The sequence below is a fragment of the Salvelinus sp. IW2-2015 genome, linkage group LG15, assembly GCF_002910315.2.
Source record: "Salvelinus sp. IW2-2015 linkage group LG15, ASM291031v2, whole genome shotgun sequence".
Lineage (NCBI taxonomy): Eukaryota > Metazoa > Chordata > Actinopteri > Salmoniformes > Salmonidae > Salvelinus > Salvelinus sp. IW2-2015.
In genome coordinates this window covers 24,952,867-24,980,765 of record NC_036855.1, presented here as the reverse complement: position 1 = coordinate 24,980,765, position 27,899 = coordinate 24,952,867, and the positions used below count along the sequence as shown (strand labels likewise).

General features: G+C 44.7%; 1 protein-coding gene across 1 annotated transcript in view; it reads left to right on the top strand.

The window, feature by feature from the left end:
* dnah10 (dynein axonemal heavy chain 10) overlaps positions 1 to 27,899 on the top strand; it is a 47,819-nt gene that overhangs the window by 356 nt on the left and 19,564 nt on the right. Inside the window, exons 2-52 of the mRNA XM_070447047.1 lie at positions 88 to 245; positions 406 to 636; positions 848 to 1,038; positions 1,231 to 1,429; positions 1,636 to 1,830; positions 1,931 to 2,101; positions 2,344 to 2,520; positions 2,710 to 2,883; positions 3,062 to 3,228; positions 3,336 to 3,487; positions 3,609 to 3,773; positions 3,902 to 4,109; positions 4,262 to 4,418; positions 4,520 to 4,999; positions 7,261 to 7,419; positions 7,561 to 7,677; positions 7,794 to 7,896; positions 8,005 to 8,183; positions 12,134 to 12,345; positions 13,508 to 13,664; positions 13,819 to 14,052; positions 14,315 to 14,437; positions 14,547 to 14,780; positions 14,976 to 15,199; positions 15,318 to 15,587; positions 15,697 to 15,880; positions 15,995 to 16,129; positions 16,263 to 16,415; positions 16,650 to 16,838; positions 16,970 to 17,116; positions 17,406 to 17,597; positions 17,762 to 17,880; positions 18,004 to 18,162; positions 21,908 to 22,043; positions 22,498 to 22,620; positions 22,728 to 22,859; positions 23,285 to 23,501; positions 23,626 to 23,745; positions 23,935 to 24,080; positions 24,246 to 24,398; positions 24,555 to 24,815; positions 24,931 to 25,103; positions 25,224 to 25,317; positions 25,445 to 25,612; positions 25,806 to 25,994; positions 26,180 to 26,351; positions 26,471 to 26,674; positions 26,762 to 26,842; positions 26,985 to 27,182; positions 27,353 to 27,514; positions 27,708 to 27,882. Coding sequence (XP_070303148.1) covers positions 88 to 245; positions 406 to 636; positions 848 to 1,038; positions 1,231 to 1,429; positions 1,636 to 1,830; positions 1,931 to 2,101; positions 2,344 to 2,520; positions 2,710 to 2,883; positions 3,062 to 3,228; positions 3,336 to 3,487; positions 3,609 to 3,773; positions 3,902 to 4,109; positions 4,262 to 4,418; positions 4,520 to 4,999; positions 7,261 to 7,419; positions 7,561 to 7,677; positions 7,794 to 7,896; positions 8,005 to 8,183; positions 12,134 to 12,345; positions 13,508 to 13,664; positions 13,819 to 14,052; positions 14,315 to 14,437; positions 14,547 to 14,780; positions 14,976 to 15,199; positions 15,318 to 15,587; positions 15,697 to 15,880; positions 15,995 to 16,129; positions 16,263 to 16,415; positions 16,650 to 16,838; positions 16,970 to 17,116; positions 17,406 to 17,597; positions 17,762 to 17,880; positions 18,004 to 18,162; positions 21,908 to 22,043; positions 22,498 to 22,620; positions 22,728 to 22,859; positions 23,285 to 23,501; positions 23,626 to 23,745; positions 23,935 to 24,080; positions 24,246 to 24,398; positions 24,555 to 24,815; positions 24,931 to 25,103; positions 25,224 to 25,317; positions 25,445 to 25,612; positions 25,806 to 25,994; positions 26,180 to 26,351; positions 26,471 to 26,674; positions 26,762 to 26,842; positions 26,985 to 27,182; positions 27,353 to 27,514; positions 27,708 to 27,882 — 9,019 coding nt within the window. The remainder of the gene's footprint in view (positions 1 to 87; positions 246 to 405; positions 637 to 847; positions 1,039 to 1,230; positions 1,430 to 1,635; positions 1,831 to 1,930; positions 2,102 to 2,343; positions 2,521 to 2,709; positions 2,884 to 3,061; positions 3,229 to 3,335; positions 3,488 to 3,608; positions 3,774 to 3,901; positions 4,110 to 4,261; positions 4,419 to 4,519; positions 5,000 to 7,260; positions 7,420 to 7,560; positions 7,678 to 7,793; positions 7,897 to 8,004; positions 8,184 to 12,133; positions 12,346 to 13,507; positions 13,665 to 13,818; positions 14,053 to 14,314; positions 14,438 to 14,546; positions 14,781 to 14,975; positions 15,200 to 15,317; positions 15,588 to 15,696; positions 15,881 to 15,994; positions 16,130 to 16,262; positions 16,416 to 16,649; positions 16,839 to 16,969; positions 17,117 to 17,405; positions 17,598 to 17,761; positions 17,881 to 18,003; positions 18,163 to 21,907; positions 22,044 to 22,497; positions 22,621 to 22,727; positions 22,860 to 23,284; positions 23,502 to 23,625; positions 23,746 to 23,934; positions 24,081 to 24,245; positions 24,399 to 24,554; positions 24,816 to 24,930; positions 25,104 to 25,223; positions 25,318 to 25,444; positions 25,613 to 25,805; positions 25,995 to 26,179; positions 26,352 to 26,470; positions 26,675 to 26,761; positions 26,843 to 26,984; positions 27,183 to 27,352; positions 27,515 to 27,707; positions 27,883 to 27,899) is intronic.

Below are 27,899 nucleotides of genomic sequence, written 5' to 3'. Positions count from 1 at the left end.
TAACAAGTTCCCCGTTTTCTCTGGTGTTTTAAACTGTATCTGAAGGTTTATGTGGTAAATGATAATGCCGTGGCCTCTCCATTTCAGGTGAGATTAAGCTGCACATCCCTGAGTTGGACCTGGAGCCAGAGGTGGATGCGCTGCTGGCCACTCCAGAGGTGGTGGAAAAGCTGGAGCAGTGTGTGATGAACTGGCAGACTCAGATCACCATCGTCATTGAGGAGCAGCAGAAGAAGAAACCACAGGTGAGAGAGATGGAATAGGCTACTGGGCCCATATATTTGATGTATGCAAACCTTTTATGATTCAAAATGAAAATAAATGAGTAAAATTGTTGTTGTTTCTTTAGTAAAAATGTCTGGTTACTACTATTTCTCGTTGTTTTACACTCATTCCTATTCCCAGGTGCCAGGCCCCATGGCAGAGATAGATTTCTGGCGGGAGCGAACAGCCATTCTGAGTGCTCTGAGTGAGCAGCTCAAACTGCCTGTGGTGAAGAAGATCCTGGAGGTGATGACCAAAGCTGACCCGGTCACTGTCCAGAACCTGGACCTGACCGTGACCGAGCTCAGCAAGCTCCACGTGGAGTCTGTGGAGAATGTACGCTTCCTCAGCACACTGGAGAGACACTTCAAGGTGGGCTCATAGTCCTGAAAAAGAGACCTTGTTCTCCCCAAACCTCACAATATGGCAGAAACATTCTATGTATTATTGAAAGATGTAGGTCTGACTATTCTGCTGCTGAAAGATGGAATAAGTTATTTTGATATGTCGTCCTTATATCCCGGAGGCCAAATTGTAAGCTCTTCTCCATGCCCCAACTTAGCATTTGTCTTGTGTATTCCAGAACCTGGCCACGGGGGCAGACTTTGGTGTGATCCTGGACACCATCCCTCTGATGATGAACGGCCTGCGCATGGTGTGGATAATCTCCAGCCACTACAACAAGGACGAACGCTTGGTGCCCCTCATGGAGCGCATTGCCTGGGAGCTCTCTGAGCGTGTGGCTCGCGTCGTCAATGTCCGCATGCTCTTCAAGTGAGTTGACCCTGCCCTCTTACCTCTTCTCATGACTTCAACTAACTCCACACTTAGTTTTGAAATCCTAACTGTAATCCATAACCCTAAATGTTTTTATTCGAAAGTCATGTTTTCTCATCCTCTCTTTACAATGACATGTACTGTATCTCGCTGTCTTGGCTTGAATCTTATATTCTTTGTAATGGACAGAGACAAGAGGGAGGTAGCAAAGGCCAAAGCTCAGGATGGAAAGCAGGTGCTGGACCAGTGGAAGGCTTGTTACTTTGAGGTGCGGGCCAGGATTGAGACATCAGGTAGAGACCCACGCTGGGAGTTTGACCGCAAAAAGCTGTTTGAGAAGACCGACTATATGGCCTCCATCTGCCAGGACCTGTACAAAATCCTGCAGGTCAGTTCAACCTGCCTGAGTGACAAACACCTCAACATCCTCTCAATCTAACCTTAAACAGACCGATCACATGCATATCCTTTATTGATTGAATGACTAACCCACACCCTGTTTTCCCATGCGTTCTATGAATGCTCAACACTTTCTGAAAACCTATTGTAAGGCATTCACTTCTGGCTAAACACAATAGGAACATACTTTTGCAGATCTTGGAGGAGTTCTATAACATCTTTGGTCCAGAGCTGAAGGCAGTGACGGGGGATCCTAAGCGTATTGACGATGTGCTGCGCTGGGTAGACAGCCTGGTGGTGCCCATCGAGGAGCTCAGCTTTGACCCCTTCAACATCCGCAAGATGGGCAGTTGGAAGATGGTCATTCAGGACTTCAAGGCCAAGGTTCAGGTGGGAGCAGCAGGACATCCTGGTAGCAATTTTGGAATCCACATTCATTCATTCATCACCAAGCCATGATTCACTCCTCTCACCTTGTCTGTCTACCCAGGCTATCGAAGGAGAGGCCATCAACTTCATTGACCAGTCCTTCAAGACACTGCGCTCTGCGTCGGCAGCCTTCGACATGCTTCTGAAGTTCAAACACATCCGCTCCAGAGAGGCCATCAACAACCAGATGATGATGAAGTTCAACGACATCCTGTCCCAGTACTGCAAAGAGGTACCTTAGGAAACGGACATCAAAAGAACAGAAAAKAACACAAATGTGTTGATTGGATTGGTCTTGACATTAGCTCCAGGCTTATAATATATAATTGTATATTTTTCATATAATTTGTAGAGTTCAAAAGGTACTCGCACTCAAATCATATAATTTGTATTCACAATGTGGCATCTGGATGGAGTCATGGTAATGGTGTGAGCTTTAGGAAAGCTTGGTCACTGTTGTGTGTTGTGGGATAGGTGGACATAATCAACGGGATATTTGTGAAGTGCAAGGACAACCCTCCTCTGAATAAGAACCAACCCCCGGTGGCTGGAGCCATCTACTGGGAGCGTTCTCTCTTCCACCACATCAAACACACCATCATCCGCTTCCTGGAGGTCACAGATATGCTGGAGAGTGAGTCAGGCAAAGCGGTGAGAGCACTGAGCAACTAACTAACTAATCAAAGTAATTGCTCCATGTTGTACATCACATGTATGTCTCCCAAATGGAAACCTATTCCCTGGTCAAAAGTAATGCACTACATAGGGAATAGGGTGCCATTTGGGATAAAAACCTTTGTCTGAAACAGGTTTTTTACAGCACCATCTTCTTCTCCTTAGGCCAAGGCCAGGTACCTGGAAGTGGGGATCTGTATGAAGGAGTATGAGCAGAAGAAGTATGAGCGCTGGCGTGACGAGACGGAACAAAGCCTGCCCCTGCTGATGAAGAGGACCCTGCTGGTCATGGTCAACAGCTCAGGGGTCGTCACCGGAGAACAGCCCCCTCTAGACATGGTACATAGTAACGCACCACTGGGCGGCTGGACCTAGGATGAAATACACCTTTCCTCACTAGCAAGGCTTTTATGAACAAGTCTATCCTGTAAACATCTTGTGAAGTTCCTTAACGTTGTCTCTTGGGTCATATGTCCCTTATGTTTTCTCATCTCTGCATACTTTCTTTCTTTCTCAGACTGGCCCAGCAACTGAGCGTGACATGGAGAGAGGGGTGCGTTACATGATGAATTTTGCCCCGGAGCTGAAGGAGATCATTTCAGAGACCAAGTACTTGGAACAATTGGGCTACTCTGTGCCTGAGCTTGCCCGTAATGTGGCTCTGCAGGAGGACAAATTCCTCAGGTGATATTTCCACACAACCAACACTGAGTGGCAACAGATGGAAACAGCTAAACCAGTTGGTGTACTCATCACAGTTGTCTTAACCTGCTTTAACACTGTTCTACTAGATATGTGGATGGGTTGAAGAACCTGGTGAACCGCTACCACTCTCTGATGGACTGTCTGAATGATGCAGAGTTCTTCCTACTGGCCGAGCAGATCCAGGAGCTGAGGAGGGTGATGCGCTCAGGATACAAGAGGCTCAACTGGAACGCCCTGGGTACATACGCTCTGCTCTGATATAATGAAATAAATGTGCATTTGAAGTTTTCATTGTTTTTCGTTCCCCAATGTGAGTACATGTCACAATACTCAGAGGTATCTGTCCTTTCTGGTTTAAGGCATCTCTGAGTTCATCAACCGAGGCACCCAGGCTGCGTCTAAGTTTGAGTCGCTCGTCAATCAAATTCAGAAGAATGAGAGGGACATTGATGCCAAGTTGCAGTCCATTGAGACAGCCAACTTATTCAAATTTCCAGCCCCAGACAAATCTAATGACCTTCCAGGTAAACAGAATGTCAATACTATTTAGAATGACATTGGGTAAGCTAAAATATCACATCAAGTGGGAACGAGAGTCTGATAAACTGGCATTTTCAGTATTTTAGCCCTCCCTCACTGTAACTGGTTTTAGGAGTGAAAGAGTTCTGTGAGCTGATCGAGCGAGAGAGGGCGAAGGATTTGAATCTGTTGAGTAGGAAGTACACAGCCATTGGCCCCCTGCTCACCAAGATGGAGAGTCTGATCATGCAGACCAACAGTGGCAAAGCCAAGCGCATGGGCCAGTACTACACCTACTGGGAACGCAAGGTCTTCGACTCCCTCACCAAGATGGTGCTCAGGTGGGACATTTAGCATACCTCTTTCCAGGTGGCTTTAAGTACAGGCAAATACACATTGTGGTATTGTAAGCTATGGAAAAATTGGTAATGTTTCATGATTTGAGATGAAAGGTGTGGACATAACAGTGCATTATCTCTGTTCTCTCTTGTAGGAACATCCAGACTTTTAACCTGGCCATGATGGGCAACACCCCACTTTTCCAAATTGATACCATCTTGTCTGCCCCTGAGATTGTGCTGCACCCCAAAAACAGTGAGGTGTACAAGCTCATCATGCAGTGTGTCAGAGACTGTGTAGAGAGCACCAAGGTAGGACACAACACCCTTCCCCTCCCCCATACMTGTTTACCAACATATAAGAAGACATCCCTGTGTAGTGTATGACTGGTGTGACTCTCTTTCCCCACTAGCGGTTTGTGCGCTGGATGCATGGCACCTGTATAGAGTGTCCTCCTCAGCGTGTTGATGGAGAGGATGAGTCGGTGGTGTTCAGTTTCTACAGCGAGGTGTGTCAGCAACCTCAGGTCAATGAAAGGGCCATGGCCGTCTCCCAGAATATCCAGCGCCTCCTCAGCGCCGTGGGACGCTACCTCAATCGCTGGAAGCGCTACCGGCCCCTCTGGAAGCTGGACAAGGCCATTGTCATGGAGAAGTTTGCCGCAAAGAGGCCCTCCTATGTCATGTATGACGAGAAGCTGCAGTTCTATGCCCGGGTCAGCGTAGAGGTGGCACTGCAGCCGCTGGTGAAGGATGAGCACATCATGAGGCTGAACCTGGTGCCTTTGGCCCGCACCGTGCAGGAGAACGCCCAGGCCTGGGTCAACTCTCTGGGCAGACTGCTCAACGAGTCAGCCCGAGAGGACCTGTTCAACCTGCGGGATGAGCTACTGGTACTGCATACTTATTATTCAGTCAACGTTCCTATCGGTCCTAGACTATGGCGTCATCATCTACTGTATATGAACGCAGCTGCCACTTCATTATAGCTGTTAGAAGCAGTTTATCATAGCGCACTGCACTTTTTTACGGCAGACAGTTGTATTACTCATCACTACCAGAAAGTTGGTTGGATGTCTCTTTGATGTCACGTAGGTTGAAACATTGCTATGTTTTCATTTATAAAGCTCTTTTACAAAAACTCCCACTGTACTTAACATCATTACTAAACTTTTGACTTGTGAGTTAGCACACCCGGTCTCAGGGATGGCTAACTGAAAAAACTTTTGGTCTCTACCGAGTTAGGTAAATCAGCTTTTAGTTTTCTTGCACCTTTTTTGTGGAACAATCTTCAAAATGTTCTTAGATTGGATGCTTTGGTGCCTCTAGGGCAATTCAGAAAGCTGATTGAGGACCTGATGAATGTGTTTTTTATGACTTTGATTTTCTTTCTGCTTGCATTTTGTACAGTGCCGTGAAAAAGTATTTGCCCCCTTTCTCTATTTTTGTATATTTTTTATACTGAATGTTAATCGGATCTTTAACTAAAACCTAAAATTAGATAAAGGGAACCTGAGTTTACGAATACCAATTTTTCGTAATACTTATTTTATTTATTTAATTAAAAAAGTTATGCAACACCCAAGGCCCCTTTGTGAAAAAGKAATTGCCCCCTTACACTCAATAAGTGGTTGTGCCACCTTTAACTGCAATGACTGCAATCAAATGCTTCCTGCAGATATTGATCAGTCTCACATTGCTGTGGAGGAATGTTGGCCCACTCTTGCATGCAGAACTGCTTTAACTCAGCGACATTTGTTGGTTTTCATGCATGAACTGCTCGTTTCAAGTCCTGCCACAACATCCCAATTGGGATTAGGTCTGAACTTTGACTAGGCCATTCCAAAACTTCAAATGTGTTGCTTTTTAACCATTTTCATATAGACTTGATTGTGTGTTTTGGATCATTGTCTTGCTGCAATTCATGGTTCCTTCTATTAAGACAAGTTGTCCAGGTCCAGAGGCAGCAAAGCATCCCCAAACCATCACACTACCACCACCATGCTTGGCCGTTGGTATAAGGTTCTTACTGTTGAATGCAGTGTTTGGTTTTCGCCAGACATAATTGGACCCATCTCGTCCAAAAAGTTGACGAAAGTTTGCCAAAAAGCACCTGAAAGCATCTGCATGATCATCAACACTCTTGGAAGAATATTCTATGGACAGATGAGTTAAAAGTATAACTTTGTGGACGACATGGGTCCAATTATATCTGGCGAAAACCAAACACTGCATTCAACAGTAAGAACCTTATACCAACGGCCAAGCATGGTGGTGGTAGTGTGATGGTTTGAGGATGCTTTGCTGCCTCAGGACCTGGACAACTTGTCTTAATAGAATGAACCATGAATTGTGCTCTGTATCAGAGAATTATACAGGAWATGGTCAGGCCATCTGTCTGTGAGCTGAAGCTGAAGCACAGCTGGGTCATGCAGCAAGACAATGATCCCAAACACACAATCAAGTCCACATGAAAATGTCTAAAAAGCAACAAAAAAATATGTTTTGGAATGGCCTAGTCAAAGTCCAGACCTAATCCCAATTGAGATGTTGTGGCAGGACTTGAAACGAGCAGTTCCTGCTTGAAAACCAATAAATGTTGCTGAGTTAAGGCACTTCTGCATGCAAGAGTGGGCCAAAATTCCTCCACAGCAATGTGAGACTGATCAATATCTGCAGGAAGCATTTGGTTGCAGTCATAGCAACTAAAGGTGGCACAACCAGTTATTGAGTGTAAGGGGGTAATTACTTTTCGCACAGGGGAATTGGGAGTTACATAACTTTAAATAAATAAAGTAAGTATCCATAAAATAAAATAAATGTCAACTCAAGTTCCGTTTATCTAATATTAGGTTTTGGTTGAAGATCTGATAACGTTCAGTATAAAAAAAAAAGTGCAAAAATAGAGAACATCTGAAAGGGGGCAAATACTTTTTCACAGCAATGTATTTATATTTTGATGTGTGTATTTTCTGTAATTTCTGTAATTCAGGGCTCATCGGTAAAAGAGACCTTGGTCTCAGTATGACGCCCTGATAAAATAAAGGTTAAATAAAAAAGAAATGCATCATACTATGAATTGCTGCTATACTCTTCAACTCTATTCCTTACTAAGCAACCCCTCATGTTTGTGTATGATTGTATTGTTGAATAGCAACTGTCTGAGAACCTGAAGAGGAGCCCAAACACCCTGGAGGACCTGAAGTTTGTCCTGGGCACCATCTCAGACATCAGGGACATGTCTCTGGCTGTGGAGATGAGGTTCACTGACATCCAGGAGAGATACAGGACCCTGGGCATGTACAAAGTAGAGGTGAGGAACATACATTACTCGAGTGTCTGTATATTGTCTCTTCGTTATTTGTCTGTTGAGTGTAAGTCCGTATAGTTTTCTCTCTTGAGTTTATTGTGTTGCTGTCCCCTGTTTGAGTGTGGATCCCTGTGTGTGTTGCAGGCCACGGAGGAGGAGCTGCAGTTGTCGGCTAGTATCGGCCGCCTGTGGAGTGATCTGTTTGAAGAATCCAGACTGGTGGACCGCAGCCTAGGACGGGTCAAGAAGACCTTCACTGAGGTGAGACAGACGCCACGACACCTCGACCAACACTAACTTTACCATCACAGTCTCACCTATATCTATCATTTTGATCCTCATCCCAAAATGTACATCCCCTCTCCCCTGTTTCACAGATTACTAAGGAGCAGATTGAGACGTATAAGCAGGAGCTGACCATCTTTGCAGAGAGCTTCAACATGCATGGACCTGGAGCTGTGGGAGACAACCTGGAGAAAGGTAAGTGTTGACCCCCTTCCCATCAGACTGTCCTAACAGCCCCATCACTACTTACTGGGTGATTTAATGTTTTTCTACTGGACCTGTCTTTTCCCATTCTCTGTGTAGGAGTGACAGTGATGGGGACCTATGAGACAGAACTAGCCAAAATAGAGGCGGGACGTCAAGAGTTGGCCAATGCAGAGAAGCTCTTTGACCTGCCAATCACCATGTACACAGAGCTGCAAAACGTACAGAAGGAGATGAAGGGCCTGCGACAGATCTACGAGATCTACAAGTCTCAGAAGGTACGAGTTTGTGGGTTGAGTACAGTGTGTGTTTGTGTAGTAGAGAACACAATGGCGCCAAACTTACAAACATAAGCAAGCATTTCAAGTTAAACAGGTTCTCATGCACAAAATGTGTATCAACCAATTAAAATGGTTGATTTACTTGCATGTGACAGAAAGTCATATAGAGCCTCACAGTGGAAATAAAGACGAATATATTGATAAAAGTCACCTTGTGATTTACACGGTTATCAAAACGTCACGCCAGGGTAAGCCTACACAAATCACAGCCCTTATTTTAAGTGTTTCTAAAATCCCCTATGGGAAAAATATATGGTGGAAAAACGAKTGGAACCATTCCCTGTTTGACATCTAGGTTTTATGGGTATTATGACTCATATTGTGGTACTCTATAGTAGCTGGTCCCATCAGATAACATGGCACATGTTAGCCCTTTTCTAACCTCACCAGGTGGCATGGTTACATCGTGGCACAGCTTCTGCAGCCAATTAAAATCCTAGACGTAGTTGGACATGTTCCAACACTTGTTCATGGAAGCATCTTTAACATACCTCAGTCCAACAACACGTTCTGATCTAAGCAACTAGGCTATCACGTGTCTTTGACTGACTGGTCAAATTGCTGTCTCTGTAAAGTTCCTAGTCGAAGATTTTGGCAAGAGTTCGAATCTCACGTTAGTCGTCCCCCCCCTTTGAAATATAGATTTATATGTAGCCTATTGGGTTAGTGCGTGCATGGGTGTCAAACTCATTCCATTGTGGGCCGAGTGTCTGCAGGTTTTTGGTTTATCCTTTCAGTTGTTCCTTACTAATTAGTGATCTTATTTCATCAATCAAGTACAATTGTGGAGCGAAAACTCGCAGACACTCGACCCTCCGTGGAATGAGTTTGACACCTGTGGGTTAGTGTGTTGAAAAGGAACATTCATTCAATTTCAGCCTTGCACACAAACACACTGCTATTGCCTACAAATCTGGTTGCATAGGATATCTTACATGGACGTGTACGCCTAAAAGTAGGCCGACATTTTACACGCATTTTTATAATCATCTGCTTTGTCTTAAGTGTTATTTCACTAGAGAAGGATGATCCAAAGTGGAACTACAGTCGTGGCCAAAWGTTTTGAGAATGACACAAATATTAATTTTCAGAAAGTCTGCTACCTCAGTTTGTATGATGGCAATTTGCATATACTCCAGAATGTTATGAAGAGTGATCAGATGAATTGCAATTAATTGCAAAGTCCCTCTTTGCCATGCAAATGAACTGAATCCCMAAAAACATTTCCACTGCATTTCAGCCCTGCCACAAAAGGACCAGCTGACATCATGTCAGTGATTCTCTCGTTAACACAGGTGTGAGTGTTGACGAGTACAAGGCTGGAGATCACTCTGTCATGCTGATTGAGTTCAAATAACAGACTGGAAGCTTCAAAAGGAGGGTGGTGCTTGGAATCATTGTTCTTCCTCTGTCAATCATGGTTATCTGCAAGGAATCACGTGCCCTCATCATTGCTTTGCACAAACAGGGCTTCACAGGCAAGGATATTGCTTCCAGTAAGATTGCACCTAAATCAACCATTTATCGGATCATCAAGAACTTCAAGGAGAGCGGTTCAATTGYGAGGCGAAGACTTTTGGAGGATGGCCTGGTGTCAAGAAGGGCAGCAAAAAAGCTACTTCTCTCCAGGAAAAACATCAGGGACATACTGATATTCTGCAAAAGGTACAGGGATTGGACTGCTGAGGACTGAGGTAAAGTCATTTTCTCTGATGAATCTCCTTTCCGATTGTTTGGGGCATCCGGAAAAAAGCTTGTCCTGAGAAGACAAGGTGAGCGCTACCATCAGTCTTGTGTCATGCCAACTGTAAAGCATCCTGAGACCATTCATGTGTGGGGTTGCTTCTCAGCCAAGGGAGTGGGCTCACTCACAATTTTGCCTAAGAACACAGCCATGAATAAAGAATGGTACCAGCACATCCTCCGAGAGCAACTTCTCCCAACCATCCAGGAACAGTTTGGTGACGAACAATGCCTTTTCCAGCATGATGGAGCACCTTGCCATAAGGCAAAAGTTGAAGCTAAATGGCTCGGGGAACAAAACATCGATATTTTGGGTCCATGGCCAGGAAACTCCCCAGACCTTAATCCATTGAGAACTTGTGGTCAATCCTCAAGAGGTGGTGGACAAACAAAAACCCACAAATTCTGACAAACTCCAAGCATTGATTATGCAAGAATGGGCTGCATTAAGTCAGGATGTGGCCCAGAAGTTAATTGACAGCATGCCGGGCCGGACTTGCAGAGGTCTTGAAAAAGAAGGGTCAACACTGCAAATATTGACTCTTTGCATCAACTTCATGTAATTGTCAATAAAAGCCTTTGACACTTATGAAATGTTTGTAATTATACTTCAGTATTCCATAGTAACATCTGACAAAAATATCTAAAGACACTGAAGCAGCAAACTTTGTCGAAATTAATATTTGTGTCATTCTCAAAACTTTTGGCCACGACTGTACAGTAGAAATAGTTTGCACTCTTGTTATCATCCTACAGGTGGCAGTATTGCATCTTAAATCAACTCTAAATGTAGTAAGACACTTGGCTGTCATTAGTATGTTCTCATGTATGCTATACTTACATGCAGGCCTACAATGTTTTATAGTTTTGCACTATTATAATAACCCCCTTTGTCACATGTCTTTTGAATCAAACATCAAGGACCAACATTGAACAGATTTTTCCTCAACAAAAATGCTTCATGCGAGGATGGCTCGAACCCATTGTTAAAAAGCACTATCAATTATGAGTCAACCACTTTAGTAGTGGGTTCCACCTAGAAGTGATGAGAACTGCGATTTGACAAATATATAAGGCTCTTTGTTTTTTTAACGATGTATAATAAGCTTTCTTGTAAGGACCTCATTTATCTTTTTTTCCATTGATGGGTTCTGACTTCTAAACTTGAAATATTGTTAAACATCAGGTATCCTATGGCAAGGAGAAGGGCCACAGTATGGTTGTTACACACACCAGAAGTTAATGGTTATCTGTAGGAGGAATGTATATGGTGGAGTCAATTAAGGTTGGATATGAGCCAGGGGATTGGAATCTTACTGTGTGAGGGAAAGGTAATCACATGGTTGCGGTCCCTGATAAGGGTGTAGAGCTGTGGATTAGTGAGGAATGGGGGTCGAGGTCAGGTCACAGTAAGGGAGAAGGAACAGTTTATTAACCACATCACTTAACTTCCTGCCTAGCAATAAAGATGTAATGTTTAGAGGGAAGGAGGAGTTCACCTAAATTGGAGTATATATATTTGTGCTGGTGGGAACATGTCTTTGTCTGTTCAGCTGTCTGACCCTTTGGGTGAATTAACTTGGTTTGAGCTCTTTATAGTTGTCTGTCAGTTTTTACCCTGTTATTTAGAACCTAACACCATAAAAGCACATGGATGTGAATGAAATTGTCATATATGCGAAAWCAGGAAAATGTTGTCTAACGTTAGTAGTAGATAGTAGCTTAGTCAAGAATGCATTAGTGCAATATTGGCACACAACATTTTGTTACAGACCAATGAAACAAGTAAACCTTGAATTTGTAGGTTTAACATATCCTTCTAGTGGGCAGGATCGACCAATTTTAAGAAATGCCATTTGTTGGTGGATAGAAAATCTAAGATCATTGATAGGCTGAAGCAGAAGTTGTGCTAGGATATAATCACTTCCACCTGGTGAAGTTAGCATAGGGCTAACTTGTACCATGTTGTCTGATGGGACAAGCTAAAATTTAACGTTCGGTCATATGCTAGTAAATCAACTATTTTAATTGGCTGATATGCATTTTGTGCGTGAGAACCTGTTTAACTTTAAGTATGGACCCAATGTTTTCTAGAGTTCTGTGTGCATTGCCTTTATGTGTGTTGCCTCATGTGTGTCTTTCAGGCAGCTAAGACGGAGTGGTCCCAGACTCTGTGGGTGAACCTGAACATCCAGCTGCTGCAGGAGGGCGTTGAGAGCTTCATTAAGAGTCTGAGGAAGCTGCCTAAAGATGTGCGGGCCCTGCCTGTGTCCTTCTTCCTAGAGGGACGCATGAAGGAGTTCAAAGAGTCCCTGCCTCTCCTTCTGGACCTGAAGAACGAGGCCCTCAGAGACAGGTACGCCTAATCACCTATGGATGTGGACTTAGAGAGTAGGATGTTTAGGTGACAGAACCTGATATCAACACACAGGCCCTATAACAATCACATGACTGTAGTGGGAAGTAATATTTGATATGTGTATATACAGGATATTATATATACATCACATCAGACTCATAATAAGACTAGGCAATTAGCCAATTAAAATGTTTATCTGACTCCATAAAGATAATTAAAATATACATGCAAGCATTAGGCAATGAGTTGACGTTGACTCGCAAGAATTGGTCTTAGAATTGTCTATATCAAAGGCAGATATTTAATTAAAATTGTACAATGAATGGATTCACATACAAGGCATAAAGCGTAAGTTATAAAACATTAACAAGCATTACAAAGCATACTTCTAGGCATATACTGTAGAGCCTAAGGTTAACTTATAAGACAAAGCATGAACAAAGGGATGCCTRTTAGGCCAGAGGCCTAGAAGCCTAGGAAATGAGAATTGATCATACAACCTTCCTCCATGGACTGGATACAGGAGAAGAGCGAGAACAAAGGCATTTAATTCCATTTATAACATCTGAAAGTGTACATTTCAACCTAAAACCAACCATCATTGACCAATCAAACGATACCAAGTTTACAGTAACGTAAACACTCCCATGGCCAATCTCCACAGTGTGTCACAGCATTTAAAGGCGTGTGTGGGGGATGAGACCAATGTAAATAAGACAGAGACCAATGTAAATAAGACAGAATTCCTGAGAAGACAAAGTTCACCCTGTACAGATACAAGTAACCACAGAGATCATCATTCATATAGATAGCATCAGAGTTATCCTCAGTGAACACGTTTCAGATAGATACCAAACATGGATAATGTAATATTATTCTGTCACTCATTCAATTGTCAGTCCTCTGGATACTGTAACAGAGAGATACATTTTGRCCCCTCAGAGGGGGAAGGGCTAACTAGTCTTTGAGCATTGTCCTTTGTGCTTTCCTTGTGTTCCTGGACCATTTGCCATGCAACTCCAGGTGTCAGAGAGCACATAAATGAAGGCCAACAAAATACCTCCTGAAAAAACTACAGACAAATGAAGTGAATGTGGTTTTAATGTATTTATTTATACAGAGAGTATGTGAATGTTTGTTTGTCCTTGATCCCCCTCAGACACTGGAGGGAGCTGATGCAGAGGACTAACACCAGCTTTGAGATGAATCCAGACACCTTCACTCTAGAGAACATGTTCGCCATGGAGCTGAACAAGTATGGCAATGTCATCGGTGAGATTGTCACCTCAGCTGTCAAAGAGCTCAGCATTGAGAAGGCAAGCCTTTAGGACTTTTATTTCATCACACAAAGCTGTAATTGTACAATTCTCGTTGCTGTGTGTTCAACATTGTATGGTCAGTATCACTAACTAAACATTGAGTTTATATGTCATTTATATTTAGATAATGGGTATCTGTGTGTGTGTACAGGGAGTGAAGGAGGTGGTGGAGACCTGGGAGAATATGAAGTTTAGTGTGCAGCGCTACTTCAAAGGCACCCAGGAACGTGGCTCTATCCTGGGGGTGGTGGACGAGATTCTGCAGAACCTGGATGACAACGCCATGAACCTTCAGAGTATGGCAGGCAGCCGCTTCGTAGGGCCCTTCCTGGCCACCGTACAACAGTGGGAGAAGAGCCTGTCCCTCATCAGCGAAGTCATAGAGGTCAGTCAATGTGTGCATCCCAAATAGCACCCTATTCCCTATATAGTGCACTACTTTTTACCAGGGCCCATAGTGCACTATGTAGGGAATAAGGTGCCCTTTGGGACACAACCAGTGACCTTTGGGTCCTAGTTCACAGAAGAGTTCAAATACTGTTGCATACAACTCTCATCACAAGCTCATTGTCCTTTGAAACCACCGTTGAGTATAATGGTAACCACCCATACAGGATCTGTGCTGAAATTATATGGCATCTCCTAAGGTTTGGATGCTGGTGCAGCGGAAGTGGATGTACCTAGAGAGCATCTTCATTGGAGGGGATATCCGCTCTCAGTTACCTGAGGAAGCCAAGAAATTTGACAACATTGACAAAATGTTCAAAAAGGTGATTGACTTGACTCCCACTTCTATTAGAACATAATTAAACACAACACGTAATGCTTTTAGACGGTATTGTCTTACCTAGTTTTGTGTGCTTGCATGKTCTGCTCTAGATTATGACAGATACAGTGAAGGACCCGGGAATTAAGAGGTGCTGTCTGGTGCCCAACCGGCTAACTGACCTGCAGAGTCTGAGTGATGGTTTGGAGCGCTGCCAGAAGAGTCTCAACGACTACCTGGACTCCAAACGTAACGCCTTCCCTCGCTTCTTCTTCATCTCCGACGACGAGCTGCTCAGCATCCTGGGTAGCAGCGACCCTGTCTGCGTCCAGGAGCACATAATAAAGGTACTGTAGCATGTCACAACAGGCCAGAGATGGTTCTCTTCAGGTGATCAAAGGTGTAGTCATCTTTGTGGCTTTTCTTGCTCACGATTTTAAGCACGGGTGCTTGTAGACCTGCTCTTTTCCTTTGGTAAAAGTTGGTTCCTAAAGTGTGTGGAGTTAACGTWGCCTTTTCTCTCCCTTTTTCCTCCCACCCAGATGTATGACAACATAGCGTCTCTGCGGTTTGACGTGGGGGGTAACGGGGAGACGGTGGCTGGGGCCCTGGTGTCTGCGGAGGGAGAGGTGATGGACCTGAAGCGGCCGGTGCCAGCTGAGGGCCGGGTGGAGGACTGGATGACTGGAGTACTGCTGGAGATGAGGAGGACCAACAGACTCATCACCAAGGAAGCCATCTTCCGCTACTGTGAAGACAGGGGCAGGTTAGTGTGTTTCAGAAACACACGGACCTACTCCTGTCTTCAAAGTAAAACTTTGTCTGTGTGTAAGATGCCAGTGAAATATTCAGCGGCACCAGTCCATAGTGTGTGTTTCCCTCAGGATTGACTGGATGTTGCTGTACCAGGGGATGGTGGTGCTGGCTGGGAACCAGGTGTGGTGGACCTGGGAGGTGGAGGACGTCTTCCAGAAGGTGAAGAAGGGAGACAAGCAAGCGCTGAAGAACTACGCCAAGAAGATGCACCAGCAAATAGACGAGCTGGTGACACGCATCACTCAGCCCATGAAGAAGAACGACCGTAGCAAGATCAACACTGTCCTCATCATCGACGTCCATGCCAGGGACATTGTGGACAACTTTGTCCGGGACAGGTAGGRAACAACATAGTGCTTTGTTATTACACTTACTGTATTGCATGTAGTGACATATGACTTCAGATGAAAACTAGATGATGTTTCTCCTCATTTCTCTCTCATGCAGTATAATGGATGCCCGTGAGTTTGAGTGGGAGAGCCAGCTGAGGTTCTACTGGGACCGGGAGCCCGATGATCTGTTTGTGCGCCAGTGCAGTGCTGCTTTCTCCTATGGTTATGAGTACATGGGACTGAATGGTCGTCTGGTCATCACCCCGCTGACTGACCGCATCTACCTCACCCTCACACAAGTACAATACCTGAACCTCAGAAAGCTTTGTCAGTCTGTATTTATACACTGTTGAATGATGAAGGTGAATGATTTTGTCTAACTGTAACTACCAYTGTGTTTGTGCTTGCCTCAGGCCCTGTCCATGTACCTGGGTGGAGCCCCCGCAGGACCAGCTGGAACGGGGAAGACAGAGTCCACCAAGGACCTGGCCAAGGCTCTGGGCCTCCTGTGTGTGGTCACCAACTGTGGAGAGGGCATGGACTACATGGTGACGCCCCTCACGCCAAAATGAAAGCTTTATTTCCTCTATTGTAGTCCACATAAATAGTTTCTTTATTTACCTCATGTATTAATTTATCATGCTTCTCCTCTCCTCTGTCTTCCCCCTCCTCTGTGTCCAGGCTGTGGGGAAGATCTTGTCTGGCCTGGCCCAGTGTGGTGCCTGGGGCTGCTTTGATGAGTTCAACCGCATCGATGCCTCTGTGCTGTCTGTCATCTCCTCCCAGATCCAGACCATCCGCAACGCTCTCATCCTGCACCTCAAGAGGTTCCATGTAAGTTATTATGACACACATTCATCTCTTAGATGTCTGGAGACTGCCTGGACAGTTCTGGATTGGGAGAGGGTGATACTAAAACCTTGCAATTTGAGTAGGTAATCACAAAATATTGCTACAGAACATTATAGCAAGGTAATAACAGTTTTAGGATGTTTTCCCTCAAGACTGTTGGTGACATTGACTCAGGACGATTTTAACTCAGTACCCTCTATGTGTTGTGGGTGTCAGTTTGAGGGCCAGGAGATCAGCATGGACGACCGCATGGGCATATTCATTACTATGAACCCTGGCTACGCTGGACGCACAGAGCTGCCTGAGTCAGTCAAAGCCCTGTTCAGACCTGTGGTGGTCATCGTCCCTGACCTGCAGATGATCTGTGAGATCATGCTCTTCTCAGAGGGATTCCTCTTGGCTAAGGTGAGCAGCACATCCTCTCATCAACACACACACACACACACACAAAAACACACGTACAATATTATAGATAAGTGTTGTCTGACATTGTTAGACGCACACTCACTCAGTTAGTCATCTTCCTTTGAATGTAGATTCTGGCCAAGAAGATGACGGTGCTGTACAAGTTGGCCAGGGAGCAGCTGTCTAAGCAGTTCCACTATGACTTTGGCCTGCGGGCTCTAAAATCTGTGTTAGTAATGGCTGGAGAACTGAAGAGAGGCTCACCAGACCTCAATGAGGTAAAGACCTGTGAAATTATGCAAAGTCCACTGTGATACGATTCCTATGTGTTGTACTTACAGTAAGGAGACAAAGAGAGCATTTATGATTTTCTGGAAGTTTTGGGTGGTTTTATTTCATTGCCCTTGAAGACATTTTTGAATATTTTTTTTTTTTATGTCTTCAAGGGCAATGAAATAAAACCACCCAATCACTCTCTTTCTCTATCCCTCTGTTTTTTTTTCATTCTCTCTCCCGTTCTCCTTCCTCACCTACTCCTCACCCACTCTCTCCATTTTTCTCTCTCAGGATGTGGTGTTGATGCGTGCCCTGCGGGACATGAACCTGCCTAAGTTTGTGTTTGAGGATGTGCCTCTGTTCCTGGGGCTGATCTCAGACCTGTTCCCAGGGCTTGACTGCCCCCGTGTGTGCTACCCCAGCTTCAATGATGCTGTGGAACAGACCCTGATGGAGAACAAATACCTCATCCTGTCCAACCAGGTGCCCTGGCTRCCCTTCTCTGTCTAAACTTTAAATCTCAGGGCATAGGCAACTTTGTGAAAATGTCCATCCGCATTGAAAGATGACAAATTATTATTTCTACACATGAAAGTGAAGATGTTGATAAGTCCCTGTTTCTAATGCTGAGTGTCTGTGGTGTTTAGGTGGACAAGGTGGTGCAGATGTATGAGACCATGATGACCAGACACACCACTATGGTGGTGGGCCCCACAGGTGGAGGCAAGTCAGTGGTCATCAGCACTCTGTGCCAGGCCCAGACCAGGTCAGTGCCTCTCAGACCATTGTGACAGCTGGCATCACAACAGCCTTGCTTCTCAAAGCGTTCAACGGAGAGTGTTTTTAGGAATAGTAGCCCTCATAATTGTGGTTGTTTTCATGCYTACAGGTTAGGCTTGGTGACCAAGCTTTACTGCCTGAACCCTAAAGCCATGAGTGTCATCGAGGTGTACGGCATTCTGGACCCTGTCACCCGTGACTGGACTGATGGGATACTGTCCAACATCTTCAGAGACATCAACAAGCCCACTGACAAAAAGGAGAGGAGGTAAAGACCATGTCACTGCCATTCCCTTGTAGAATTCAACCTGACGTTTCTAGGTATTTTATATCCAATGCTAAACTTTAGACCCAAACTGTTATAGACCTATATCCATCCTGCCCTGCCTTTCTAAAATCTTCGAAAGCCAAGTTAACAAACAGATCACCGACCATTTCGAATCCCACCGTACCTTCTCCACTATGCAATCTGGTTTCCGAGCTGGTCATGGGTGGACATCAGCCACGCTCAAGGTCCTAAACGATATCATAACCGCCATCGATAAAAGACAGTACTGTGCAGCCGTCTTCATCGACCTGGCCAAGGCTTTCGACTCTGTCAATCACCGCATTCTTATCGGCAGACTCAATAGCCTTGGCTTCTCAAATGACTGCCTCGCCTGGTTCACCAACTACTTCTCAGATAGAGTTCAGTGTGTCAAATCGGAGGGCCTGTTGTCCGGACCTCTGGCAATCTCTATGGGGGTGCCACAGGGTACAATTCTCGGTCCGACTCTTTTCTCTGTATATATCAATGATGTCACTCTTGCTGCTGGTGACTCTCTGATCCACCTCTACGCAGATGACACCATTCTGTATACATCTGGCCCTTCTTTGGACACCGTGCTAACAAACTTCCAAACGAGCTTCAATGCCATACAACACTCCTTCCGAGGCCTCAACTGCTTTTAAATGCAAGTAAAACTAAGTGCATGCTCTTCAGCCGATTGCTGTCCGCACCCTCCCGCCCGACTAGCATCACTACTCTGGACGGTTTTGACTTAGAATATGTGGACAACTACAAATACCTAGGTGTCTGGTTAGACTGTAAACTCTCCTTCCAGACTCACATTAAGCATCTCCAATCCAAAATTAAATCTAGAATTGGCTTCCTATTTCGCAACACAGCCTCCTTCACTCATGCTGCCAAACATACCCTCATAAAACAGACTATCTACCGATCCTTGACTTCGACGATGTCATTTACAAAATATCCTCCAACACTCTACTCAGCAAACTGGATGCGGTCTATCACAGTGCCATCCGTTTTGTCACCAAAGCCCCATATACTACCCACCACTGCGACCTGTATGCTCTCGTTGGCTCGCCCTCACTACATATTCGTCGCCAAACCCATTGGCTTCAGGTCATCTATAAGTCTATGCTTGGTAAAGCCCCGCTTTATCTCAGCTCACTGGTCACCATAGCAACACCCACCCGTAGCATGCGCTCCAGCAGGTATATTTCACTGGTCACCCCCAAAGCCAACACTTCCTTTGGCGTCCTTTCCTTCCAGTTCTCTGCTGCCAGTGACTGGAACGAATTACAAAAATCACTGAAGCTGGAGTCTTATATCTCCCTCTCTAACTTTAAGCATCAGCTGTCAGAGCAGCTTACCGATCACTGTACCTGTACACAGCCAATCTGTAAATAGCACACCCGACTACCTCATCTCCATATTGTTACTTATCTTCTTGCTCTTTTGCACCCCAGTATCTCTACTTGCACATCATCATCTGCACATCTATCACTCCAGTGTTAATGCTAAATTGTAATTATTTTGCCTCCATGGCCTATTTATTGCCTTACCTCCCTACTCTTCTACATTTGCACACACTGTACATAGATATTTTTTTTGTGTTATTGACTGTACGTTTGTTTGTGTAACTGTGTTGTTGTTTTTGTCGCACTGCTTTGCTTTATCTTGGTCAGATCGCAGTTGTAAATGAGAACTTGTTCTCAACTGGCCTACCTGGTGAAATACATTTTTTATAAAATATATATATATATATACAGTGCCTTCGGAAAGAATTCAGACACCTTGACGTTTTCCAGATTTTGTTATGTGACAGACAACCTTATTGATTAAATAAATAACAATTCCTCAGCAATCTACACACAATACCCCATATTGACGAAGCAAAAACAGGTTTTATACATTTTTGCAAATGTATTAATAATAAAAACAGAAATACCTTATTTACATATTATTGAGACCCTTGCTATGAGACTCGAAATTGAGCTCAGGTGCATCCTGGTTTTCCATTGATCATCCTTGAGATGTTTCTACAACTTGATTGGTGTCCACCTGTGGTAAATTAAATTGATTGGATATGATTTGGAAAGGCACACACCTGTCTATATACGTTCCCACAGTTGACAGTGCATGTCAGATTAAAAACCAAGCCATGAGGACGAAGGAATTATCCGTAGAGCTCCGAGACAGGATTATGTCGAGGCACAGATCTGGGGAAGGGTACCAACACAGCAGCATTGAAGGTCCACAGGAAACAGTGGCCTCCATCATTCTTAAATGGAAGAAGTTTGGAACCACCAAGACTCTTCCTAGAGCTGAGAAATTGGGAAATTGGGGGGAAAGGGCCTTGGTCAGGGAGTTGACCGAGAACCCGCTGGTCACTCTGACAGAGCTCTAGAGTTCCTCTGTGGAGATGGGAGAACCTTCCAGAAGCCCAACCATCTCTGCAGCACTCCACCAATCAGGCCTTTATGGTAGTGGCCAGACGGAAGCCACTCCTTAGTAAAAGGCACATGACAGCCTGCTTGGAGTTTGCCAAAAGACACCTAAAAACTCTCAGACCATGAGAAACAAGATTCTCTGGTCTGATAAAACCAAGATTGAACTCTTTGGTCTCAGACCACTACCTCATGAAGCTGGTTGAGAGAATGCCAAGAGTGTTCAAAGCTATCATCAAGGCAAAGGGTGGCTACTTTGAAGAATCTAAMATCTAAAATGTCTTATGATTAGTTTTTTTGGTTACTACATGATTCCATATGTTATTTCATAGTTTTGATGTCTTCACTATTATTCTACAGAATATATATAATTTTACACTAATACAATTGCTCTATTTTCATGTCATCTGACCATAGTACCAGTTCCAATCCAAGTGCCAATGCCATTTAGCAAACTCCAGGCGTTTACATTTGTTGGAGGACATGAAAATAGAGCACTTTGGCCACGCACACCAGTAAGGAAATAAGGATGCGCAAGCAGAAAAGAACCGAATACTATTACCTACTTTAAAATATAGTGGTTTATCTTTAATTTTAAGGGGCTATTTTGCATCCACTGGTCCTGGGGCCCTTGTTAATGTTTATGGCAGTATGAACTTTACCCAGTACCTAGATAAAAACCTGGTTGCCTCTGCCAGTAGGCTGAAACTTGTCCGCAAGTGGATCGTCCAGCAAGACAATAACCCCAAGCACACATCAAAATCCACAAATAAATTATTAATTGACCACAAAATCAGCATTTTGCAATGGCCATCTCAGTCTCTGGACTTGAACCCCTTTGAAAACCTGTGGTTTGAATTGATGAGGGTAGTCCAAAAGCGCAGACAATGGATATCAAGAGTCTGAAAATATTATTTATGGAGGAATGGTCTGAGATCCCTTCCAATGTGTTCTCCAATCTCATAAAACATTTTAGAAAAAGGTTCAGTGCTGTTATCCTTGCAGGGTGAGGTATGGAAAGGTATTGAAAACAGGGGTGCCAATAATTTTGACCCCTATCATTTTGGGGGGGGAAAATATTACTTGTTAAACAAAATCTATTTTTCTGAGCAATTGTATTAGTATAAAATAATATGATTTCCTTTTTTTTAGCATACAATAAAGCACAGTATTTGTATTATTTATTTTATGCTGTATTTTTTGCTCATCTTTATCAAGGGTGGCAATAATTTGGGACCTGACTGTATTTCTCTTGTTGCCACATGAACCCTTACCTACAGGTACATCCTGTTTGATGGGGATGTGGATGCTCTGTGGGTGGAGAACATGAACTCAGTAATGGATGATAACAAGCTGCTCACCCTGGCCAATGGAGAGAGGATACGCCTGCAGAACCACTGTGCTATGCTATTTGAGGTTTGTCACTAATATCACTATAGTCTCTTCAGACCACACCTTACTTGCACAGTTGTTAAAGGAATAGTTTACCCAAATTACAAAATTACACACGTTTGTGGCTCAAATCCCATTCAAGTCATGGGACCCATGTTAGMATTTTTCGCACATCATGATCAAATCATCTATAAGTGACTTTGTTGAGCTTCACAATCAATTTTAGATACTTGTGAAAAATTTGGACGTGATGCGTGAAAWTTTTTTATATCGGTCCCATGACTTGAAGGCGATTTGTGCCACGAATTCTAAAATGTTAGCATGTGGAAACGAAATAGCATGAATTTTTGTCATACCTTGTCCATAGACTGCTTACAGGGTAAGGAAGTCAATGTGTCATTTTGTAATTTGGGTGAACTATCACTTGAAGAATTTCTCAATGCGAATCGTAAATACATTTGTCCATCATGTGTTGTAGGTTGGAGATCTGCAGTATGCCTCCCCTGCTACGGTTTCTCGCTGTGGGATGGTGTTTGTGGACCCCAAAAATCTTCGCTATACTCCCTACTGGCAGAAATGGGTCAGCAACAGACCTCCAAAGGTAAGGAACATGACACAGTGAAATGCATAAAGGTGTTATCCTTTCAGCTTTCTCAAAATTGATGTTGAAATGTCTCATCTTGCATTTGCTTGTCTTTTCCTGGACAGGAACAACCACACCTGGAGAAGCTGTTTGTAAAGTACGTGCCCAGCACTATCGACATGATAGTGGAGGGTATTGTTGACGGCAAACAGGTGGAGAAACTGAAGACCATCGTCCCTCAGACAGATCTCAACATGGTTGGTACAGCTTGGCCTTCTTGAGTGTTATAACATGAGTGTTATAACATGTTGCTAATTATATTTACCCAAATTGAATCGCATGAACTGGTATACAGTATTTCCTGCAACAAAATCAGTTTCTGTATAACATGAGTGTTATAACATGTTGCTAATTATATTTACCCAAATTGAATCGCATGAACAGGTATGCAGTATTTCCTGCAACAAAATCAGTTTCTGTATCACCTACCTCAGATTGGATCCAGCAAACTTCTTACCCTACATTTCTAGTTCCATAGTCCATTTTCATGATGCCTGTCCATAACGTCTGTCTGCATTTTCATGATGCCTGTCCATAACGTCTGTCTGTCTGTCTGTCTGTCTGTCTGTCTGTCTGTCTGTCTGTCTGTCTGTCTGTCTGTCTGTCTGTCTGTCGTGTCCAGGTGACGCAGTTGTCCATGATGCTGGATGCCCTGCTGGAGACAGAGGTATATGATGCTGATGTTCTAGAGTGTTTCTTCCTGGAGGCACTGTATTGCTCTCTGGGGGCATGCCTACTGGACAACGGAAGGGCCAAATTTGATGACTTTGTAAAGAAACTGTCCAGCTTGACCACTGGTCATGATGAGAAGGCTCTTGCTGGACCTGGAGAGATTCCAGGTGAGAGAGGCACTGTCCAAGCCAAGGGTCAAATACAGTCATACTTCAATTTGAATTCAGCTATTAAATACCCAAAACTACAAGTTATTCATAAAATGAATGGTTGGGATGTCCGTTCACACAGGTTACCTGCCAACTCTGTACGATTTCCATTTTGATGGGACCAAGAAGAAGTGGGTTACCTGGAGCTCCCTGGTCACCAAATACGTCCACAGCCCTGATGTGAAGTTCATCGATATCCTGGGTAAAGCATCAATGCATGTGTGCTCAGCAAAAAACAAATAAATAAATAAGTAATCCACTGGATTCCTACAGATACCAAATGTACCCTTTTTTCCAACCTCACTTTAATTTTCCAACCTCCCCTCTTTCTCCCTTCTCTCTCTCCATCTATTTCTCTCAATCTCTATCTCCATTTCTCTCTCTCTTACAGTCCCTACTGTAGACACCATGCGAGCCAGTTGGCTACTGGAGCAGATGGTGAAGATCAAGAGGCCTGTAGTTCTGGTGGGAGAGTCTGGCACCTCCAAGACAGCCACTACTCAGAATTTCCTGAAGAACCTCAACATGGACACTACTGTGAGTTTACAACAKGATGTCACAGAGACACAGACAGAGCCCATGACACTGAAATGGCAACCTATTCCCTATTCCCTATATAGTGCACTACTTTTGACCAGGGCCCATTTAGGACGTACACCATGTGTATTAACTATGTTTAATGTTGCTTCTTTGTGTCTCCAGATGATGCTGACCATCAACTTCTCATCACGGACCACCTCCATGGACCTCCAGAGGAACCTTGAGGCCAGCGTGGAGAAAAGGACCAAGGAGATATACGGCCCTCCCATGGGCAAAAGACTGCTGGTCTTTATGGATGACCTCAACATGCCCAGGGTAGGTACCTGCCTGCTCTTCTCTAGCTCCCCATCACCCTCTCTTCCATCCCTCAACCTTCATCCTTTACATGTGTGTCTGTGTTAATGTAGGTTAGCGTGTTTGTTTGTCTGGTTGATTGTATGTTGGTATGTCATTGTACCTGTGTCCTCTCAGGTGGATGATTATGGGACCCAGCAGCCCATTGCCCTGCTGAAGCTGCTGTTGGACCGAGGAGGCATGTATGACAGAGGGAAGGAGCTGAACTACAAAGTTCTGAAGGACCTAGGCTTCATCGCAGCCATGGGCAAGGCAGGAGGTGGGAGGAACGAGGTGGACACCCGCTTCATCTCCCTCTTTAGTGTCTTCAACATCCCCTTCCCAGACGAGGACTCCCTCCATCTTATCTACTCCTCCATCCTCAAGGGACACACCAGGGTGAGACGCACTGTCACACATTTTAAGATGCAGCTGTTACCACGAAAAACAGCATTACCACACATTAATTATTGTATGAAATGACTTGATTAAACTCTAACCATTTAAACCGTAGCCGTTTGAGGAGTGCATCCAGACGATGTGTGACAAGCTGACTATCTGCACTCTGGAGCTGTACAAGAACATCATCAAAGACCTGCCGCCCACGCCATCCAAGTTCCACTACATCTTCAACCTCAGGGACCTGTCCAGAGTCTACAACGGTCTGGTCCTCACCAATGCTGAGAGGTCTGAAACATTACTCTCGGTTGAATCTAAATAACATGTGTTAAGAAGATGTTGCTGACACCTAGAAGCCCATGTTAAGTGTTGTGTCATGTTTAGTCTATGAACATTTCTCTTCTGTAGGTTTCTGACAGTCACCCAGTTTGTGCGTGTGTGGAGGAACGAGTGCCTGAGGGTGTTCCATGACAGGCTCATCAATGAAATAGACAAAGCCCTGGTACGTTCATCTGCATGGTTCTGTTCTGCTTAATCATGAAAAATGTATTAATGACTTTACAGTAACTTCCTCTTACTATATTGTACTTGTTTTCCATTCTCATCTGTCCCCTGTCTTGTTGTCTCAGGTCCAGGGCCATATAAAGAACCTGATAGATGAGCACTTTAAGTCAGACTTGGAGTCAGCCATGAGGGACCCCATCCTGTTTGGTGACTACAGAACCGCCCTCAACGAGTCTGAGCCACGTGTCTATGAGGACATACAGGACTATGACGCTTCCAAAGCCTTGTTCCAGGTACTCAGAAGTTGGGATGATGACTTTCAAACATTTGTTTGAYTTTTACATTTATAATTGCCCCTTGTCACCTGTACTAGGCAAAATTAAACAGCACCCTTTTTTCAATATGTTAAAAATATCACAACTTTACTGTTTGCCCAGTCTCAAGCCTTTGTCTTGTTGCTGACCTGTCCCTGTCACTGCTCTGTAGGAGATCCTGGAGGAGTACAATGAGAACAAGACCAAGATGAAACTGGTTCTGTTTGACGACGCCCTGGAGCACCTGACAAGAGTGCACCGCATCATCAGGATGGACCGCGGCCACGCCCTGCTAGTGGGGGTTGGCGGCTCCGGGAAGCAGTCCCTTACCAAGCTGGCCGCATTCACCGCAGGCTGCGAGGTCAGCCAGACACATCTTCTGCGTCCCAACTGGCACCCTATTCCCTATATGGTGCACTACTTTTGCTCTGGACAAAAGTACCAGTTGAGACACATCCATCATCTGCTACTGCTCATATAGGAGGWGGCCTTTAAAGAGACACCAGAAAGATACCTTCTTATATGGACTGTTGTTTGCCTTTCCAGGTGTTTGAGATTACACTGAGCAGAGGCTACTCAGAGACCAACCTCCGTGAGGACCTGAAGATCCTGTATCTGAAGCTGGGCATTGAGGACAAGAAGACGGTTTTCCTCTTCACTGATGCCCATGTGGCTGAGGAGGGCTTCCTGGAACTCATCAACAATATGCTCACCTCGGGTAAAAACTTGAGCATACACCAGCTCACATTGTGTGCATCCCAAATGCCACCCTATTCCCTAGATAATGCACTACTTTGGACCAGATTCTCCAGTCTGACTAACCCTCTGTGTGTGCAGGCATGGTCCCTGCTCTGTTCCCAGATGATGAGAAAGAGATGGTGCTGAACCAGCTCCGTGATGAGGCCATGAAGATGGGCTCTGGCCCGTCCAAGGAGAGCGTGTGGCAGTACTTTGTCAACAAGAGTGCCAACAACCTGCACATTGTCCTGGGAATGTCCCCTGTGGGAGACACCCTGAGGACACGCTGCAGGAACTTCCCAGGTACACAACCCTTCACTACCGTTCACTTGGCTTTGTCGACTGTCTGAAGAGTTTATGTAATTGCTCCTTGTCTCATTTATCTCACAGGGCTGGTGAACAACACTGGTATTGACTGGTTCCTGCCCTGGCCTCCTCAGGCTCTGCATGCTGTGGCTCAGTCTTTCCTGGGTATGGAATCACAGATTCACACTTCCACCACCACTACAATGTACTAAAATTGTACAATCGATACATTTATCACTGACTCTGATTAGGGTGTTTATACAAGCTTTATAGTGGTGCAACTGAACCCATCAATGTCATGCCACAGGTGAGAGTCCGATGATCCCTGAGAGGCACTCGGCAGCTGTAATTGCTCACGTGTGTATGGTGCATGGCTCGGTGGGTGACTACAGCAAGATGTTCCTGCAGAAGCTCAGACGCAGCAACTACGTCACCCCCAAGAACTACCTGGACTTCATCAGCACCTACGCCAACCTCCTGGAGGACAAGGACCAATACATCCTGGGTAACAGGGAGCACAGAGTGGGAGAAATATCAAGCCTAATGAAAGAGCCTTGGTTTCCCTGCTACTGCTGTGCTGTATTGCAGTGGTATTTGTGTTTTTTTTTGTGTGTGTGCCTGCGTGTGTGAGAGATAGTAAAGTTGTCTCCCTCTGTCCCTCGCGTGGTGTTCCAGCTCAGTGTAAGCGTCTGGAGGGTGGTCTGGATAAGCTGGAGGAGGCCAGTGTGCAGCTGGCTGAGCTCAACATCAAGCTGGCAGAGCAGAAGGTGGTTCTAGCAGAGAAATCCTCCGCCTGTGAGATCCTACTGCAGGAGATCGCCACCAACACCACCGTGGGTCAGTGCAGTCAACACAGCATTAGGCTGAGTTCCAAATGTAACCCTTTCCATATACCCTATTCACTATTTAGTGCATTACTTATGACCAGGGCTCATACGGTAATGCACTATATAGGGAATCTGGTGCCATTTGGGAAGAGCCTTTAGACAAGTTCGCTGTACAAGTAAACACAACTCTCCTTCTTGTGTAGCTGAGGAGAAGAAGAAGCTGGCGGAGGACAAAGCCAAGGAGATCGAGGAGCAGAACAAGGTGATCGCTGTGGAGAAGAGGGATGCTGAGAGCTCATTGGCTGAGGCCCTGCCTGCTCTGGAGGCAGCCCGCATCGCCCTGCAGAGCCTGGACAAGTCTGACGTCACTGAGATCAGGTGCCCCTCCCTGCCTT